General features: G+C 57.3%; 1 protein-coding gene across 1 annotated transcript; it reads left to right on the top strand.

The window, feature by feature from the left end:
* Positions 1-9,297: 9,297 nt before the first annotated feature.
* Positions 9,298-16,124, top strand: C1QL1 (complement C1q like 1). Its single transcript, XM_063081235.1, has 2 exons — positions 9,298-9,894; positions 15,477-16,124. Exons 1-2 carry the CDS (start codon positions 9,298-9,300, stop codon positions 15,654-15,656), a joined length of 777 nt encoding a protein of 258 aa, XP_062937305.1. The 3' UTR covers positions 15,657-16,124.
* Positions 16,125-17,864: the final 1,740 nt, after the last annotated feature.

Genomic DNA, 17,864 nt, shown 5'->3' with positions numbered 1-17,864 from the left:
CAGAACCTGAAGGAGGGGGAGTTAGATGGGACCTGTGAGGAGTTCTCACTCGCCCCAGTCCATCAACACTGTGGTCCTGGCTGGTGGTCAGACACCAGGATGAACCAGCCCAAGAGAGCCTCCCTTTTCAGGCAGAGATTGATTATTGGTTACCGATCCTCGATACCCAGGGACCAGCACAGTGTCAGGCACAGCACAGACCCTTGGGCATTTGTGTGGAGTCATCAGCTATATGTCAGGTCTCCAAGTCAAGCTTTCCCAATAGCACTTGATAGTAAACTCCAACTACAAGTCCCAGAAGGCACGTCCCTGAGAGATGGCACTGCAAGGACTCAGGCAAGCCCAGCACAGGCACAGGAATCCCCGCCATGAGTGAGCTGAGATCTCTTCCTTTGTCTTGACTAGAATTTTATATTTATTAATGATGAGCCGTCTTGGCCACAATGGGGCTCCCCTTGGCCTTGCCCTGGTAGTGCCTATATTGGGCCTAGGTTTTTCCAAAACACTAGGAAGCCAGACACTAAGAAGGACCTGGAGTGAGGGGGGAAGGTAGGGGGGTGGAAAGCAGACAGAGGGAACCCCATGACACTGTGGTCCCCTGACTGCTTCTATGGGATGCCCAGCTGGAAACTAGGCCCAAATGGGCATCAGAGCCAGCAGACAGGCTTGCTGCTTTACCGGGGGTAGAAGCAGGATTGTGGCCGCCCATCTTGCTCTCCAGAGGCCAGATCAGCTGTTTTCACTCCCATAGGGGTGTCCAACCACTCCAACTCTATAAGATGCGAAGAAGATTGGGCAATGTGCAAATCTGCCACTTTCTTTAGTCCAGAGCTGTAATGAGGTGGAGAGGGAGAAGGTGCAGGGCAGGGCAAAGAAGGGGACTCAGGGGCCCAGGAGTTTTCCTTGGCAAAAGTCAACCCATCTCACCACTGAGAAAACAGTGACCTCCTTGGCTGCCAGGGAGGAAGAGCCGGGGCTGGGGATGAGGAAACAGAAGGAAGGGACAGTCTGGAGCTGGCATGTGCTCTGGAAGAGAGATCTGATGATGGCGGTGGCATGGGAAGGGTTAAGAATATTCCTAAAATAGCCAGGCCAGAGCCTAAGCCAGCCGGCTAGTGCCTCTCCTGGAGAGCAGATCTATAGTGGGAAAAGTCAGCCTGCTCTGTGCCCCACCGCCTGCTGTCTGGCTCTGGCTGCTAATTAAGCCTCCCAACCCCACCCCCACTCCACCAAACCCTCCTGTCCTAGGAGGGGCGGGATGGGAGTAAGCAGAGAGGCCACGTCTCCTCTCCCCAAAGGACAGAGAACTCCAGCTGGGACCAGGAGTCCTGTGGCCCAGCGCCTTCCTCCAAACATATCCCTGGCCTGGGTCAGGGATTGGCACACAGATGGACAGAGTACAGGCCTCGTGGGTGAGATCAAGGGTGACAGGACAGAGCAGCCAAGTTCTCCCAGCCCCACACATGCATGGTCAGCCATTGCAGGGTAGGGTCCCTCGAGAAGCTCATCAAACGCCAGCTTCTCCTAGCTCTGTGTCCCCTCCACTTGGGGCATCTTGGGGTGAGGTGGAAGCAGGGAGGGGTCAGGAGAGCCCCTCAAAGAACAAACTGCACCTCTGTTTCAGGGGAAAGACCAGCTCCGTAATTTGTGGGGCTTAGTGCAAAAAGAATATGTGGAGTCTATTGTTCAAAAATTAAGAATTTCAAGGCAGTGAGAGCAGAGCATTCAGTCAAGTTCAGGTCCTTCCAAGTGTGCGGCTCTCGCCACCACACAGGTCGCATGTTGATAAAGCTGGCCCTGTTCGGGATTCCGTTTAATGAACACTTGCTAAGTACCCGCTGCTCTGCTCTACCACTGCTGATTCTGCCACCTCAGAGACCCCCTCTGAGTGACCCTTGTCCTCAATTGCATGGAGATGAGGTTCTGAAAGACCCCTTTCTGAACGTGGAAGGGGGCTGGGCCCACCCCAACCCTGGCTGATCTGGTCTCTCCAAGGGTCCTGCTGCAGCCACAGTTACAACCCCCACAGCCTGCTGCTAGACCTCTCCAAGCCCCACCCTCCACTACCACCCTCAGAGGGTCTGTGGGGACCACCCAGTACAGAGGTGAGTAATTACCCTCTCTCCCTTCCCTCTGTTCTCTCACCAGTGGGATCTTGAACAGAGCCCCTGGGATTCCCATCCTGGCTCTGCCTCAGATTGGCCCTATGACCTTGGGCAGGCCGTTTCCCCTCTCTGGGCCTCAGTTTCCCTGTCCAAGGAGGGGTCTCTAAGACTTCTTCAGACCCTGAGTTCTGTAGAAGCTAAGTTCTATGGTCTCCTGGGGTGGGAATGAGAGGGGAAGTTTTTTCTAGAAGGAACAGAGCTTCCAAAGAGGAAGACTTTCCAAGCCATCCTGGAGAGCAGGAGGCTTTCTTCCCGATGCCTGCATTCTCAGACCCAGAACCCAGGAGAACCAGCTGCTCCCCACCAGCCCCACTTCCTCCTCCACCCCACTCCTCTGCCTTCCCCCAGCTTGCACGGGAGCTGGAGCTGGTGTGTCTGGAAGAGTCCAGGCCTAAGGGAGGGGTAGGGAGCCTGCAGACCAAGCTGGCCAGGCGGGGCCTCCTCTGCTGCCTTTGCAGGAGGCTCCGCATAATTGCACTGCCTGTCACTCCTGCGTCCCACTATCTGTCTCTCCAGCTGACCCCGCGCACCCGCCATTATATTGGTTCCTGTTGGGGCTTCGGAGCCTCATCACTTATACATGCAGCTGAGAGACGCAGGCTGGGCTGAGAGGACACGGCCCCTCCCATCAGGTCTCCCCCTCCCTCAGCCGAGCCTTTCCGGAGCTGCCTGCCTGGACCTGGCTTTGGGATGGGCGGCAGGAGGCTGCCGATGAGAGTGGCTGGGGAGGGCGCCCAGGGCTGGGCAGGTCCCTGCGACTCCCAGGCACGAGGCCAAGTTGTCTGGTGAAAGACGTGTAAGAAAACATGCCTCAGACCCGGTTCCTGGGCTCTGCCCCTGAATCCCATTCTCTCCTACTCAGCAGGTGGGGCGGGGGACGAGCTCCCGAAGAAAGTCCCGTCACCAACCTCTGGGACCTGGTCAGGACTCAGGAATTCTGAGACCCACTCTGGTCAACCCACGGAGGTGTGTCCCGGCCCCCACCCCAAGTCACATCTCAACTTCCGTTCTCCCGTATTTTCTGACCAAATGCCCCCTCTCCAAAAGGGGGCTGAAATTATGGTTTTCCCATGAAGGATCTGGAAGTGTCTGAATAAAAATGCCATGATGGGATTTTAAATATGAGTGGATGCCGATGGGGAGTTGGCTTTAACGTGAAAATCACAGCCTCTCCGATCTGCCTGGACAATTAGCCAGCCCAGACAAAGAAATGGAAGCCCTAAAACACACGACTTCCCCAAACATGTACGGCAAGTTAGTAGCCTAAAAGGGCCTTGAGAACTGGGCCTCTGCCTCCCGGTGCTGAGCCCCGCATCCTGCCCAAGCCTGGCTGTAGGTGGATGGCTTCACTCAGAAGACACAAATATGCTTTTATACTCCTGGGCCTTGACACCAAGTACCTTTCCTAGTCGTCCCTGCTAGGTTGTGCCCGCTGCGCAGAGTGGGAAGGAGTTCCCGTCTGGGGTCAAACAGACCTGAGTTTCAATGCTGACTGTCCCTCTTACCAGCTGTGTGACCCCAGGCAAGTCACTTAATCTCTCTAAGCCTCAGCATCCTCATGTCCAATGTAGAGATGATAATGGTCATTCCCTAGATTTCTAATGAGGATTAAATGAAATGCAGTATGTAAACCACTGGGCACATATTGGTACCCAGGTAACAGCAACAATATTCATCCATCCTTCATTCATTTAATATACATTTCAAGATCCTTCCAGAAACCTGTTCATCTCCTGCTCCCTACACTCCACCCTCATCCCTTCCAATCTGTCAACTCATCAGCCAACTTCTGCCTCCTGCCTTCCCAAGTCAGGCCACTATCAGCTCTCACCTGGACCACTGCAACTACCTCCTGCTCGGTCTCCATACCGACACTCTGGCTCTGTGTCAATTCTGCCTCCCCACGATAGCCCGAGTGATCATTCTACTCTGAAGATTTGGATTACTCACTTTCTTCAGTACTTCACACCCTTCGGTAGTTTCTAACTGCCCTTAGAACAAATTATAAACTCGTCACAGCCCACAGGTCCTGCAAGCTTAGTCCTTAGCACATGCTGTTCCCTCTGCCTGGAACGCTCTTCCCTGCCTCCTCCACCTCTGGGGGTTATCTTCTTCACCTTGCTGACTCCTTTTGTCAGTGCTTAACTTAAATATCACCTCCTCCTCCAGGAAGCTTCCCACGACTCCTCCCTCCAGAGGAATTTAGGTGACCCTGGCAAGTGTTCCCATAGCACTTCACACATTCCCAGGCAGCACGCTTGTCATACTAGGTAGCAATTGCTTGTTTAACTGTGCAGGTTTCAGCAATACACTGTAACCACATGAGGTCAGAAGCCTTTTCTTCTCATCACTGTGTCCTGTGATCACAAGAGATGTGGTGGGCAGTCAATTAACATGGGTTTATAGAATGGATGGAGGATGAATGAACAGATGGATGGCAAGAATGACACCTCCGTACAGTCTCCCTGGACTTCTCTGGGCAGGGCATTCTTTGCCTGTGCCTCATTAGCGCTTCATAACACCTACTACGAAGCTCAACCCAAGCCTTAGATTCTTCAACTACAGAATGGAGGAAATAATAGTACCTACCTTGTGAAGTTATTACTACTAAATGGCATAAGCCATGTAATAGTTTCAAATCCATGATTATAGGTTAAGTTTAAATGAGATAACCCAATAAAGTGCTTAGAACAAGATCTTGCACTTATAAGTGCTCAAAAAATATTAAAATATTCGTCACAATAGTTACTGTAGCATTTAGAATGTCTTTCTGCCTGTGTGTCCCACCAAACAGTGGGCTCTTCAGGGGCACTTCTCAGGTCTTGTCCAGTTTTGGCCACACCACCACTACTGCCTTGCAGTGCCTAGCGAGGTGTTTCAGGAAATATAAAAACAAATGAATGCGGATTTGCCAGCAGATGAGTCAGGGCCCGGCACCCTGTCCCTCACTCACAGACCCAGACACACACTCACACAAAGTCTCTTACACATTCACACGCACTCACATTCATCCAAAGAACCCCAAAATACCACAAAACAGCCATGCAATTTCCTAAAGTCAGCCACGCATAAGTCAAGAGCCCTACCCCCTTCCCTGGACCCTCCACAAACTCCCCCAACGTGGCCCAGCACCCCATCCCCACCCCTGGACTGATGGGGCTGTAGGAGCGACCCCTCACCTTCACAGGACGGAAAGCAGCCCCCAGCCCCTGCGTCACCCCAGCTTCACGTGGTGCTGCCCCGCCTCCCCACGAGCGGCTCCCCGCTTTCTCTTCCTGAAGACCTGCCTCCCTGGTCTTGGCAGGCGGTGGAAGAAGGGGCCTGGGAGCCCTTCCTCACGCGTATCCTTCCAGCGCTGAACCTGGACGCGTAGCCCACCGGCCCTCTCCTAGTGCCAAACACAGCGATCTGTGGCAGCACGCAGGACTCAGGAGACCCAGCGCCTGCGGGGAGAGCGCCTTCTTAGCCCTGAGGTGACATATTTACACTAGCTCCCAGCGACTAGGTGCATAGGAAGGGTCGCAGACGTTCCATCTCATTTAATGCTCTCACAAGCACCTTTTATCCAGAGGAGGACACTTGAGGCGCTGCAGGGAAGGCGATTTACTTAAAATCACAGGCGGATTGGCACGCAGGTCTTTAATTCCAGAAGCTTCGACCGCCAGGCTTTAGAACGAGGGTGAGGTGGGGTGGGGTGGGGGTGGGGTGAGTGGGTGGTGGGGGGTGGGGTGGGGTGGGGGGGTGTGAGTGGGGGTGGGGTGAGTGGGGGTGGGGTGGGGTGAGGTGGGGTGAGGTGGGGTGGGGTGAGGGGGGGTGGGGTGGGGTGGGGGTGGGGTGAGTGGGGGGTGGGGGTGGGGTGGGGTGAGGGGGGGTGGGGGTGGGGTGGGGTGGGGTGAGGGGGGGTGGGGGTGGGGTGGGGTGGGGTGAGGGGGGGTGGGGTGGGGTGAGGTGGGGTGGGGGTGGGGTGGGGTGGGGGTGGAGTGGGGGTGGGGTGGGGTGGGGTGAGGTGGGGTGAGTGGGGGTGGGGTGAGGTGGGGTGGGGGTGGGGTGGGGTGAGGGGGGGTGGGGTGAGGGGGGGTGGGGTGGGGTGAGGGGGGTGGGGGTGGGGTGGGGTGGGGTGAGGGGGGGTGGGGGTGGGGTGAGGGGGGGTGGGGGTGGGGTGGGGTGGGGTGAGGGGGGGTGGGGGTGGGGTGGGGTGAGGGGGGGTGGGGGTGGGGTGGGGGTGGGGTGAGTGGGGGTGGGGTGGGGTGAGTGGGGGTGGGGTGGGGTGAGTGGGGGTGGGGTGGGGTGGGGGTGGGGTGGGGTGGAGTGAGGGGGGGTGGGGTGGGGTGAGGTGGGGTGGGGTGGGGTGAGTGGGGGTGGGGTGAGTGGGGGTGGGGTGAGTGGGGTGGGGGTGGGGTGAGTGGGGTGGGGGTGGGGTGTGGGTGGGGTGAGGGGGGGTGGGTGGGGTGAGGGGGGGTGGGTGGGGTGGGGGTGGGGGGGTGAGGGGGGGGCGGAGAATGGATGGGGAGCATGGAGGGATTTCTTCAGGTATTAAGCTGGGACATTCCCCTCAAGGCAGCACCTGCCCCCAATCAGCCAGGCCATCGTCCCCCGGGAAAAGGGGTGCTGAGCGCTAGAGCTGGGGTGTGGGGGGGTGTCTCTTTCGGGACCTGGGCGGGACCTGGGCGGGGTTTGGCGAGCCCAGGAGAGGCGCGGAGCCCGTGGCCCAGGCTCACAGGCTACTATGGCTGTTAATTAAAGTGCTGGCACCAGCTCCTCTCTGCAAAGTTTGAAGCCGTTATTTTCCACTCCAGCGAAGCGGGGAGAATCCGGCTGGGCCGACAGGGACGCCACACGGCGCCAGGGGAGCGGGCGCGCTGTCGGGGCGGGGGCGGGGCGCGGCGCAGGACGGGCTGTGCGCGTGCGTACTGGGGCGGGGGTGGGCTGCACAAGCCACACGCCAGTGACCGCGCACGTGTGCCCCTCGGGTCCCAGCCCTGTCGCTCTTGGGGGGTCGCACTGAGGAGACCGCCCTGGGGACCAGGAGGCCCGACTGACAGCCTAGAGCTGAGGACTGCTCTCCCGGAGCTGGGGAGGTCTAACTGCCCTGCACCCCCCGCCGCCTGCACTTTGGGCTGTAAACAGCACCTAGAGCCTCAGTCGCGTTGAGGATGGGAAATCTCCGAACCAGGCCGAGGGTTTGAATCCTGGCTGTGCCGTTTATTAGTTGCGTGACTTTGGGCAAATCTCTAAACTTCCCAGAGCCTCAGTTCTCTGTCAGTAAAAGGAGAGTGATGATGGGCTTTACCTCTTTGGATGGATGTAAATGAAGATCGTGTGATCACGTATGTAAAGCATTCAACACAAGACTTGGCACATAATAAGCCCTGAGTAAATGCTATTTATTGAAAAAAAATTTTCTAGCTCCCTCCTGGGTGGTGGGGGTCACTCAACCTGGGCTCAGCCGTCACTGCTTGGAGGGTCCTCTCTTAAAGCCCCTCATTGGATATATGGGTGTCCCTTCTTCCCAGTCCTTCAGGGGTGAGCAATCTCCACCTTGGGTAGGGAAGGGCAGAGAGTTATATGGTGACGGGTCAGCACAGAGAGAGTGTGAGCTGGGAGGGGCCTCAGGAGAGAAGGAAGAGGCTGGAGGGTCATTCTTTTGCAGCCGGCCAGAGGCCTCCCTGGTGGGCTGGATAAAGGAGGGTGAGGGAGGAGCAGTGGAGCAGCAAGAGCTGGCCCTCAAATAATGTGACAAATATTTTGATGGAAGCAGACACTTTTCAGTTTATGCAACCTAAACACTTTACTGCACTTGAGGAAGAGGAGAGCCTCGTGCAACCTGGTGGGGAGAAGAGTTAGGGGGCCGCTGAGGAGGCTGGGGGGGGAGGAGCTGAGGGGCCGAGAGGCTGGATGAGATGAACCCCTCCTCCTGGCGGCTGGAATACATGGGTGTCCCTTTCCTCCCAGCCCTTCAGTGACGTCTTTGTACCGGTCAGCGTGGAGAAACAACACGGGGTGCCCACCTTCTTAGGACCTTCATTTCTCCCTTGCCTAGAAGCAGGGGTAAGGGGATTGATCAGAGGAAGATGGAGGAAGGGGACCTCAGGAAAAGGCAGCCTGGCCGGGAGCTCGGTGAGCAGGGGCAGACGCGAGGAACGAAGGGGTTGAACATCTCCTGGAGAAGGCGGGTCCCGGGAACAGTCAGAACCAGAAAAGAGGAGGCGGCTCTCAGCACTCGGGATCCCGCTGGGCAGCCTGGCAGGCGTGCGACCCCGCATCTCCCGGACGGGTGGTCCTCGAGGCCTCAGTGCGCAGTGGCCCCTTCTCCGTCCTTCCTGTGCCTTCCCCTTTACTTCCCCCTGACAACCCTCGTTCTTGCCCTTCTCGCTTCCCGCCCCGTCCTCCCCTCAATCGCCCTCTTTGTCCTCGCAGACGGGGGCGCTGTCCCCTCGCCTCCACCCCCCGCGTCTCCCTCCGTCCCTCTCAGCTTCCCTCGTGACCGAGCCTCGATGCCTCTCCTCTCTCGACCCCTCTTGGCGCTCTCTCGCTCTCCCTGGGGCTCCCTCTTGCGTTTGCTCTTTGGTGTGTGCTCCCCTTGGCTCTGGGAGGCTCTCCCTGCTTCTCCTACTCCAGCCCCCCATTCCCGAGTCTCGTCTCCGGCTTTCTCAGTCTGCCCCTCCTCTCGCGACCCTGGTCCCCGCCCCGTGGCCCCGCCCCGTCTGCCCCGCCCACCCCGAGGCGCGCGCGGTCCAATTAGGCTCCGGCCCCGCCCACAGCCCCACCCCTCGCGCTGAGCCGCGCGGAGCAGATGGGGCGGGGCCGGGTGGAGGGGGCGGGGCCCGGAGCGCGGCGAGGCGGGAGGCGGGAGGCGGGAGGCGGCGGCCGCGGCTCTCAGTCCGGCCGCGCAGCAGGAGGGAGGCGCGAGGCAGTAGCCGGCGGCTGGGCTCCGCAGCGCAGGCAGCGCAGCGCGGCGCCCAGGGCCCGGCCCCATGCCCGCAGCCCCGCCGGACCGCCCTTGAGCGCGGGCGCCCCGCCGCGCCCCCTGCCCGCCGGCACCATTGCCCCGACGGCGCGGCCGGGCGGCCCGGCGCTCCCGAGGCTCCGCGCCGGCCGGAAGACGCTGCTAGCGGCCGCCGCAGGCGTGGTGATGCTGCTGGTGCTGGTGGTGCTCATCCCCGTGCTGGTGAGCTCGGGCGGCCCCGACGGCCACTATGAAATGTTGGGCACCTGCCGCATGGTGTGCGACCCCTACCCCGCGCGGGGCCCCGGCGCCGGCGCGCGGCCCGACGGTGGCGACGCCCTGAGCGAGCAGAGCGGCGCGCCCCCGCCCTCCACGCTGGTGCAGGGCCCCCAGGGGAAGCCGGGCCGTACTGGCAAGCCCGGACCCCCGGGGCTTCCCGGGGACCCTGGTCCACCGGGCCCTGTGGGGCCGCCCGGGGAGAAGGGTGAGCCAGGCAAGCCGGGCCCTCCCGGGCTCCCAGGCGCAGGGGGCAGCGGCGCCATCAGCACGGCCACCTACAGCACGGTGCCGCGCGTGGCCTTCTACGCCGGCCTCAAGAACCCCCACGAGGGTTACGAGGTGCTCAAGTTTGACGACGTGGTCACCAACCTAGGCAACAACTACGATGCGGCCAGCGGCAAGTTTACGTGCAACATTCCCGGCACCTACTTTTTCACCTACCACGTCCTCATGCGCGGCGGCGACGGCACCAGTATGTGGGCGGACCTCTGCAAGAACGGCCAGGTGGGCCAGGCGGGGGCATGGGGCTGGCCTGGGGACAGGGCCCCCAAGGAGTCCAGGGCAAATGGGTACCCGATCAGAGTCAGCGGGCGCGCCAGGCGGGCACAGTTGGAGACCCCACAGTAGCCCTGCTCAGGCATCCCATGCTGGGACGGTCGGAGCTAGCGGGCATCCCGACTCCTCGGTTCCTGGTGCCGGCTCCAACGCAGATGCTGCTGGGCACCGGCGTCATGGAAATGCAGGAGATAAACCCAACTAGTCAGAGTGCAGGGCTCCGGGGCGCGCGGACTGTTCCTTAGGGGGTTGGCCCTTGAGAAGCAGGTTTAGGCTGATACCAACAGAGCCTGGATTCAAGCTGATACCAACGGGCGATAAGGGGAGGGCAAGGATGGGCTCCGGGGCACCGTGTGGGGAGAGGCAGCCTCTGCGTCCGTGGGCGCCTAGGCGCGCGGGTATGCGCGCAAGCAGAGAAGGCGGGCTGCGGGAAATGTTCTGGGCACAAAGGCAAAGAGAGCTCGGCGCACAGAGCTTTAGCTGTAATACATCCCCCGCCCTCGGGAAGGGACCATTGGGCAGATCTGACACCCTTTGCAAAATCTGGGACTGTGCTGTCCCTTCCCACTGTGCCACAGCTACCCCGCGCAAGAAGGCGGACTTCGGTGCCGTGCCGGGGGTGGGGTGGAGGAGTTTTTCCTCCTGAAACGGGGCGAAGAGATGGAAACTCACCCTCCTCTCGGTCTCCCAGCTCCAACCCCTCCTGACTCCTGGAGTGTGGGGACATCCTTTCTTTCCGTCCCTTGTCCCCATTCCAGACACCGGAGCTGGAAGGAGCCAAGTGCCCTGGGACTCTGGTACTGGGACCCGCGTGTGTTCGGCGTTCTCCTTGAAATGGCTTGCCCCGGGACCGATCTCGACCCAATCCTGCCCCAGGGCAAACATACTCAGCTCTTTTGATACCACCTCCCTTCCCAGTGCTCGCAGCTCACGGTGGCATCGGATCCCAGGGCTGAACATTCTCTTGAAAGAAGGGCACCCCTGGTCGGAACTAAAGCTGGGCTAGTGGGAGTTAGGAAGGAATCTCTCCGACTGAGACCCCAGACCTCGTTGGACCCCTTCCCACCGCTGGACTACCTTGAGGCTTTGCTGGCCTGCAGGTCTACAAGGCTTGGGATTAGGGGAAAGGGCAGGCAGGGGAATCAGCAAAAAACCCACCAGGTGCTTGTGAGCCTGCCCCTCTTCCCTTTTCCCTGCCTTGCCACTGCCCCCCTCCCAGCTCCCTCTTTGGTTTCTATCTCTCCCACGCCTCTTATCTATCTCTCTCTGTCTCTTGCCCATCTCTGTCTGTCTGCCTTTCCTGTTTGTCTCTCCCAGGGTTTCTGGCCTCTCTCCCCTGGGTCTAACCTGCCTCTTTATTCTTGGTGTCTCTCTCCTCCACTTGTGTCTGTCAGGCTTCCCCTCTTTGTCCTTAGTTCCTGACCAAATGAGAGGCCCCAGTATCTGGCAAGAGTTTATTCTGCAGACGGCACCACGATTCCCCTTATTAATCATCAATAAGGGATACAGCAATGTCACCTTCATCAATGGAATTTCTTCCTTTCTCAAAGAAAGCTTAGGCTGGCACAGAGCTGAAGTTTTAGGGGGCTGGGGGCTTGCCTGGATAGGGAGGCAGTCACCAGGCCACTGATGGGGCCTAGGCCCTGCACCACCTCAGGGTGTCACCGCAGGGCCCCAGAGACGAGGCAAGAAGAGACCCCAAAGATGTGCTTGGGGCTGGAGCACCTGCTTCAGTCACTGGGAGGTGGAACTGTTTCAAAGTCTCCTTCTTTCCCTTCCAGCCGGGACAGGGTATTAGCAGAGCCTGATGAAGGGTGCTTGCTAGAGGTAGGGTCACATACTAGTAGAAAAAGGAGGTGGCTTTAACTTGGGGTTTCAAAGACCCAGCACTTTAACAGACCCTACTGCCCCTTCAAAAAGAGAAACCTACAGCCCCCGCCCCCACATCCTTTGTGACGTCTCTTTCCAGATTGCTCAAGAAGCTCATTTAATCTCACTCATTCCACATATTAGTATTGAGCTCCTACTAGGAGCCAAGTGTGGGGCTTGGTACCAGGGATTCAGTTGCCCTCCAGGACGTCATGGCCTGTGCAGGGGGGCAGTAGTAACCATACAGTAACACACCCCAATGAGTACTGTGTTAAAGATGGGCTGGGAGCCCAACTGGTGACTCCTGTCCCCAAATGTGTTGGCTGGGAGGAATGGCCCAGTTGGGCCTACCATGGCTCAGACCAGCCTGGTGGGTGGAGAGGATGGTGAACCTGGGTCCCCCAAGGTGAGGAGACATGGCTAGGGAGAAAATAAAAGGTCAAGTGTGGGAAAAGCCTGGCTCAGAGGTGGACGAGGACATTCAAGTCAGCAGAGGGAAAATGACAGGGCTGAGCAAGTGATGGGAACAGAATAGAGGAGCTTGCACCACCCATGCCTTCAGGACCAGGGGCCACCCTGGCTCTGCACTTTTCTTTCCTAGCTTTTTGCCTGCAGAGAGGCTTCCAGAATTTCTTTGGGAAGGCAGAACCAAATCTGGGCTCTGGCTCTTTTCCCCAGCAAGATGGGTTTGGGGGATCACCACCTCCATGCCCAGTGCTGAGGCCCCCTCTCTGTCGTTCTCTGAGACCCACTGGCCCCTTGCCCTGGGGGCAGCTCTGAGTCGACACTCTTCCACCCAATAACACCAAGCCCTGGCCATTAAGACTTGAGGAGGCTGAGGAAAGAGCTCTAGGTTGGGGGCTGTGCCTGAGTGAAGAGAGCTGCCTCGCTGCCTCCAAGATCCACAGTTCAGATGGGTCAGGGAGGATGCAAAATTGCTAAACTGGACTGGGGACAGGGGCTGTGTGGGAACATGCCAGGGCCTATGGTCAGGGTGCTACTTGTCCAGGGAAGGGAGCTGTGGGGAGATGAGAATTACAAATGGGCAAGGGCTTGGACAACGCAGTCTGATTGAGGTGAGAGGTGGTGGCGTATATAAACTGAGGGCTAGGGCCAGCCCGTAGCTCACTCAGGAGAGTGCGGTGCTGATAACACCAAGGCCACAGGTTCAGATCCTATATAGGGATGGCCGGGTAGCTCACTGGCTGAGCGTGGTGCCGACAACACCAGGTCAAGGGTTTAGATCCCCTTGCTGGTCATCTTTAAATAAACAAATAAGTAAATAAACTGAGGGCTGCAGTATAAAGACTTAACTGGAGATCAGCCTCTCACCTGGTGGTGGGAGATGGCCCCCAACTACTCCCTCTGGCCCCTAATACCTTTCACAGCACAGTGCACAGTGCCTGGCACAGTACGGATGCAGTAAATGTGTAAAAATATGTCTGCTATGAGCCAGGCTGGCTGCCTCTGGGAGCCACACTTGCACATCCAAGACCCCAGCACTAATCTGGGGACAGGGACATGTTTCCTGAATACCACTCCCTCCTCACCCAGTTCCCCTGGTCAGACCACTGCCTCAATTTCCCCTCCTGGCAACTCTTGAGGAGGTGATTTTACAGCGCCCCCTCGTGACAAGGCCCAGACTTGCTTTCCTGCTTCCATGGCAACTTCAATCACCCAAACTTCCCCTTTGCCCTCAGGAGGAGCTGGTTGTCTCAATGGTTTCCAGTGTTGGGCAGATAATTGAGACCCCTGGATTCTGGTCCCCCACTGTCTAAGGATGGAAGAGCATAAATTGTCCCTGCCTCCATGGATAATTAGGATAATTACAGCAACAATCATGGTGATGAATAAATAATAAACAAAAGCATAATAGTTCTGATGCCTGTCACATCACCAGGAGATTCCTGATGACAGATGACTGTATTCTAATGGATTTGGCTATTAAGGAGCACACTGTTTTAATGAGTTAAGGCTAAATTAATCTGGGTAATAAAAATAATTGTTATTAGTAGTAATTTATTAGCAAAGATAATGAAATGCATGTATAATAATAAATACTAGCAGGATTAGGGCCCAGGGAACAATAGAAGAGTTGGTTGCTTGCTTTCAGCTCTTCCCTAGTAGCTTAAAGCCCCACCAAGATTTAAATTTTTTTTCCCCTTACTATCAAAAGGTTTTTACAAAGATGGCAGTGGTGAGTCAAGGTCTTATCCATTTTTCTAGACAGAGAAACTGAGCTCCTTGACAGACAGCACCTCCCCTTATTTTATCCCCCCCACCCTCCCCCTTCAGCTGGACCAGGAGTTTTCCCAGCTAACCACCACAAACAGTTCCTTCCTAGGCTGGGGAAGGAGAGGTTGAGGGAAGAGAGGGTCTGGAGAGATTGGGCTTTAAGTGGAGGGTCGCATGAAGAGGCGTTGGGTCCTCTTGGTTGCAGCTTTACTGCTGAGGCAGCAGCTTTGGGACAGCTTACCTGCAGTTCTGCCTTCAGCCCAGGAGAGAGAAGGGCCCCTGCCCTAAAGTGGCTTGGTTCAGTCCAGAGGTCAGCCCTGGTAGGGGAGGGTCCCCTTCAGGGAAGGGGCAGGATAGGCAGGGGCTGTCCAAAAGCCTGGCCGAGAAACCCCACCATGCAGCGTCCCCACCACAAGCCACAGTCCTGGACATGGCTGTTCTCTTTCCATTTTCCACCCGGCATATCCTGGAAAGGCCCCAGATCCTAAGGCTCAGGCATTGTGTTGCATCAGTGGTTAGAGAAGAATATCTTATTGTTATAGTCAGAGCCCCCAAAAGTGACAGCAGGCATCAAACCCAAATGCTGGGGCTCCCTTGACCCATTGTCCTGCCTGTCCCTCCTCATCACCCATCAAGATAAGGACCAGCAAGGATGTCAGATCAGATAGAATCACAGAGGGATGCAAGGCCTGAATTCCCTTCTTCCCACCCAGTTCCTTTCTACCACCCTAGGGTGAGACAGGAGGAGCCAAAAGTCCTCTTTGGGCAGGGTGACAGTCACAGGTATATAGCTACAACTCCTTGGAGGCTGGCACCCAGGCCCAGTCCGAGCCTTGAGACGGGAAAGAATTACCAGGCCTTCCATCTCATTGTCCTTTGTGAGAGACTCTGGAATGAACGTCAGACAAAGAGTCCAAAGACCCAGCCCAGGTTGCTTATTAGCAGCCTGGCCTTGGTCCAGCCACCTGACCTGTGGGGGCAAGGTGCACCCTCGTATGCATCCACTGATGTAAGATGGGGCAGATGTCGTTGAAATGTAAGACATCAGTACAGTTATCAAAGCAGGGAGGAAGGAGTGATGGGGAGAGAAGGCAAGGCCCTCCTGCAGGGCCAGAGAATTCCTCTTTGCAGGGAAGGACTTCCAGGCTGAGACACCCTGGAGACGTTGAGCTTCTCAGCAGGCCAGATGGTCTGACTTGGAGGAGTTAAGGAGGAAGACTAGACTTGACTCCACATTCAGGCCCAGATTAGACCTGCCCTAGGAATCCGGGACCCCTCCGAGACCCCTCCTAAAATGCGCCCTCTGTGATTGGAGGGGGTGCGGTGGGAAGCCGGGGAGAAGCAGGCTGAGCGGCTGCAGTCACGTCTAGTCCTAGGTGGCTGCCTCCCCTCCTTACCCTCTCACACCCGTCCCCACACGCCCGCAGGTGCGGGCCAGCGCCATTGCCCAGGACGCAGACCAGAACTACGACTACGCCAGCAACAGCGTCATCCTGCACCTGGACGCGGGCGACGAGGTCTTCATCAAGCTGGACGGGGGCAAAGCGCACGGCGGCAACAGCAACAAATACAGCACTTTCTCCGGCTTCATCATCTACTCCGACTGAGCTCCCCGCGTGCCCCGCACCCCGGACTCCCCTCCCGGGCGGGGCAGATGACGACCCGTCCCCTGCCCAGCCTTTCGTGGCCTGGCCCGGCTGCCGGCCCTCCCCGGCTCTGACGCCCCCGGCCTGCCCTCACCGCCGCCTGCGCTGCCGCTGGGGCCTCCCGCCGCCTTCCCGCAGAGCCGCGCCCAGCGCCCCCGGCCCGGTCCTGGAGGCGGTCGACTGCGCTGGACCCCGGCCCGCGCTGTGTATCTGTACAATAGGACCATTTACCGCCCGCCCCGCCTGCCAGCCCGCCCCAGCTTGGGGAGAGGTCGGGGCAGGATTGCTTCCCGCCTTCTGATGACCTGCCTTCTGGCTCTGGGTGGCACCGCCTGGGGGACGGGTGGGGGGGGGGCTGGATAGTTTCCCAGTACCCCCAGATTCCCGGCCAGGCTGCTCCCTGTCTGACCAAAGGTATAATAAAAACATTTCCACCCCATGGGGGTTTCAGTCTGTGCCCAGGGGCGGGCTGCAGGAGGGGCCCATAGACCCTGCCTTCCTCCAGACTGGGAAGGGCTCTGGTGACAGCTTCTGGGGCAAACCCGATGCCAGAGTCAGACCTGCTCCAGGAAGGGATGGACAAAAAGACCCAATGCTCACCACGGCCCGAGTGGGCCTGGGCAGCTGGAATGGGAACAGCCTGGTCACATCATCTTCCGGGATGGAGAAGTTTCATTTTGGCATCACTGAAAGTGCCATCACCATTGCAAAGGCACAGGCAATCTTTAAACTGGGAGACCTAGGTTCTTGTCCCTGTGCCACTACGTGTGATCCTGGGCAAGTCACTCCTCTCAGATTCAATTCTGTGTTAGTGACAGGCATAGAAAGGAACAAGCTTTGCACTGAAGTCTGGTTGACATTGGTCCGAGTTCTTTACCACTGGTACATCAGTTTCTCATGTGTAGGTAAGGAGACCTACCTCACTTGAGGATGACAGAGGTATAACGTATGTGCTCAATAAACAGAGCTTTTATTATTTACACATCATTTTAAAGTTTGCAAAATGCTTTCAGATATGTCATCTCAAGTTTTGTGCAAACAGCCCTGGGAAGTTATTGGATGAGTAGATTTTACTCTTCCAAGGAGGTTAAACATCTTGCTTAATGTGACCCAGGTGCTTAGTTCTGTGATTGCACTTGAACCCTAGACACACTAAGTCTTCCTGCCCTGACACTACCTCCCTCACCTCCTGTAACTGGGGGCCATGACAGCCACACATGACATTCCTAAATAACTATAGCTGATGTTTAGAGAGCACCCGCTATGTATCAGATACTATGTAAGAACTTTATAGGTATTACCTTACGGATATGTGTGTGGGGTAGGGAGTGGATTTGTGGGAAACGTTCTCATGCCCTTTAAGATGGATGCTGTTATTTTATCCATTTCTCAGTTTAGATGAAGAAACTGAGGCTCAGAAAGGTTAAGTAACTTACCAAGATCACAGGAACAGGAAAATGCCAGTATTTGAACCAAAAATCATGCTCTTACCCAGTACACCATATTTCATAAAGAGTCGAGATCTCCAAAGCAGAACTGAGGATGGCTATGGGGCAGCCTGAGCTCAGCCCTTCCACTCCCACCCCAGCCCTGCAGAGGCCTGATGTGTTTACAAGCATCTGCCCTAGGCAGCAGCCACGGGGTGAGCCTCTTGGAGAATCTCAAGGCTCTACATTGACGAAAGGTCCCATCTGGCCTCCCCTCCCCAGTCTGGCTCAGCTGGAGAGACAGGAAGGAGGGGTGGCCTCCCTCTTGGCCAGACCCCATGTATGGACCCTTGCCATGGCTGGTAGACTTGAATGACTTTCTTTATCCTCCCTTCTCTCCCCTACTTCCCCCACTGCCAGCTGTGGCCATTTAATAAAATTAGCTTAATGCTTGTTCCTTCCCTGTGGGGTCTCGAGATTGAAATCTGCGGGTCCCCACAAACCCAATAAAACCCCCGGCAGGTCTGGCTAGAACTAGAGACTCAGTGAGAAGAGTGATTAGATTAGAAGGCATACCTCCTGTCCCCCAGTGCCACTCACAGACCCCTGTGATTCTTTAATGGCCTCATTGGCCTGGAATTACCCAGCCACCACACCTGGGGGCTCCCTGCCCTTCCCCAAAGGCTACAGGGACAGGCCTAAGCCTGTGTTACAATAAGAAACATGTTAGTCATTTCTGTAG

Source organism: Cynocephalus volans, chromosome 16 (assembly GCF_027409185.1).
Source record: "Cynocephalus volans isolate mCynVol1 chromosome 16, mCynVol1.pri, whole genome shotgun sequence".
In the NCBI taxonomy this organism is placed as follows: Eukaryota; Metazoa; Chordata; class Mammalia; order Dermoptera; family Cynocephalidae; genus Cynocephalus; species Cynocephalus volans.
The sequence above is the reverse complement of the archived record's forward strand: the minus strand, read 5'-3'. Positions and strand labels throughout refer to the sequence as shown.

Coding starts and splice junctions, on each gene's coding strand:
- C1QL1 (XM_063081235.1), top strand. CDS start 9,298: ATGCTGCTGGTGCTGGTGGTGCTCATCCCCGTGCTGGTGAGCTCGGGC. Junction 9,895..15,476: donor ACCTCTGCAAGAACGGCCAG/GTGGGCCAGGCG, acceptor ACACGCCCGCAG/GTGCGGGCCAGCGCCATTGC.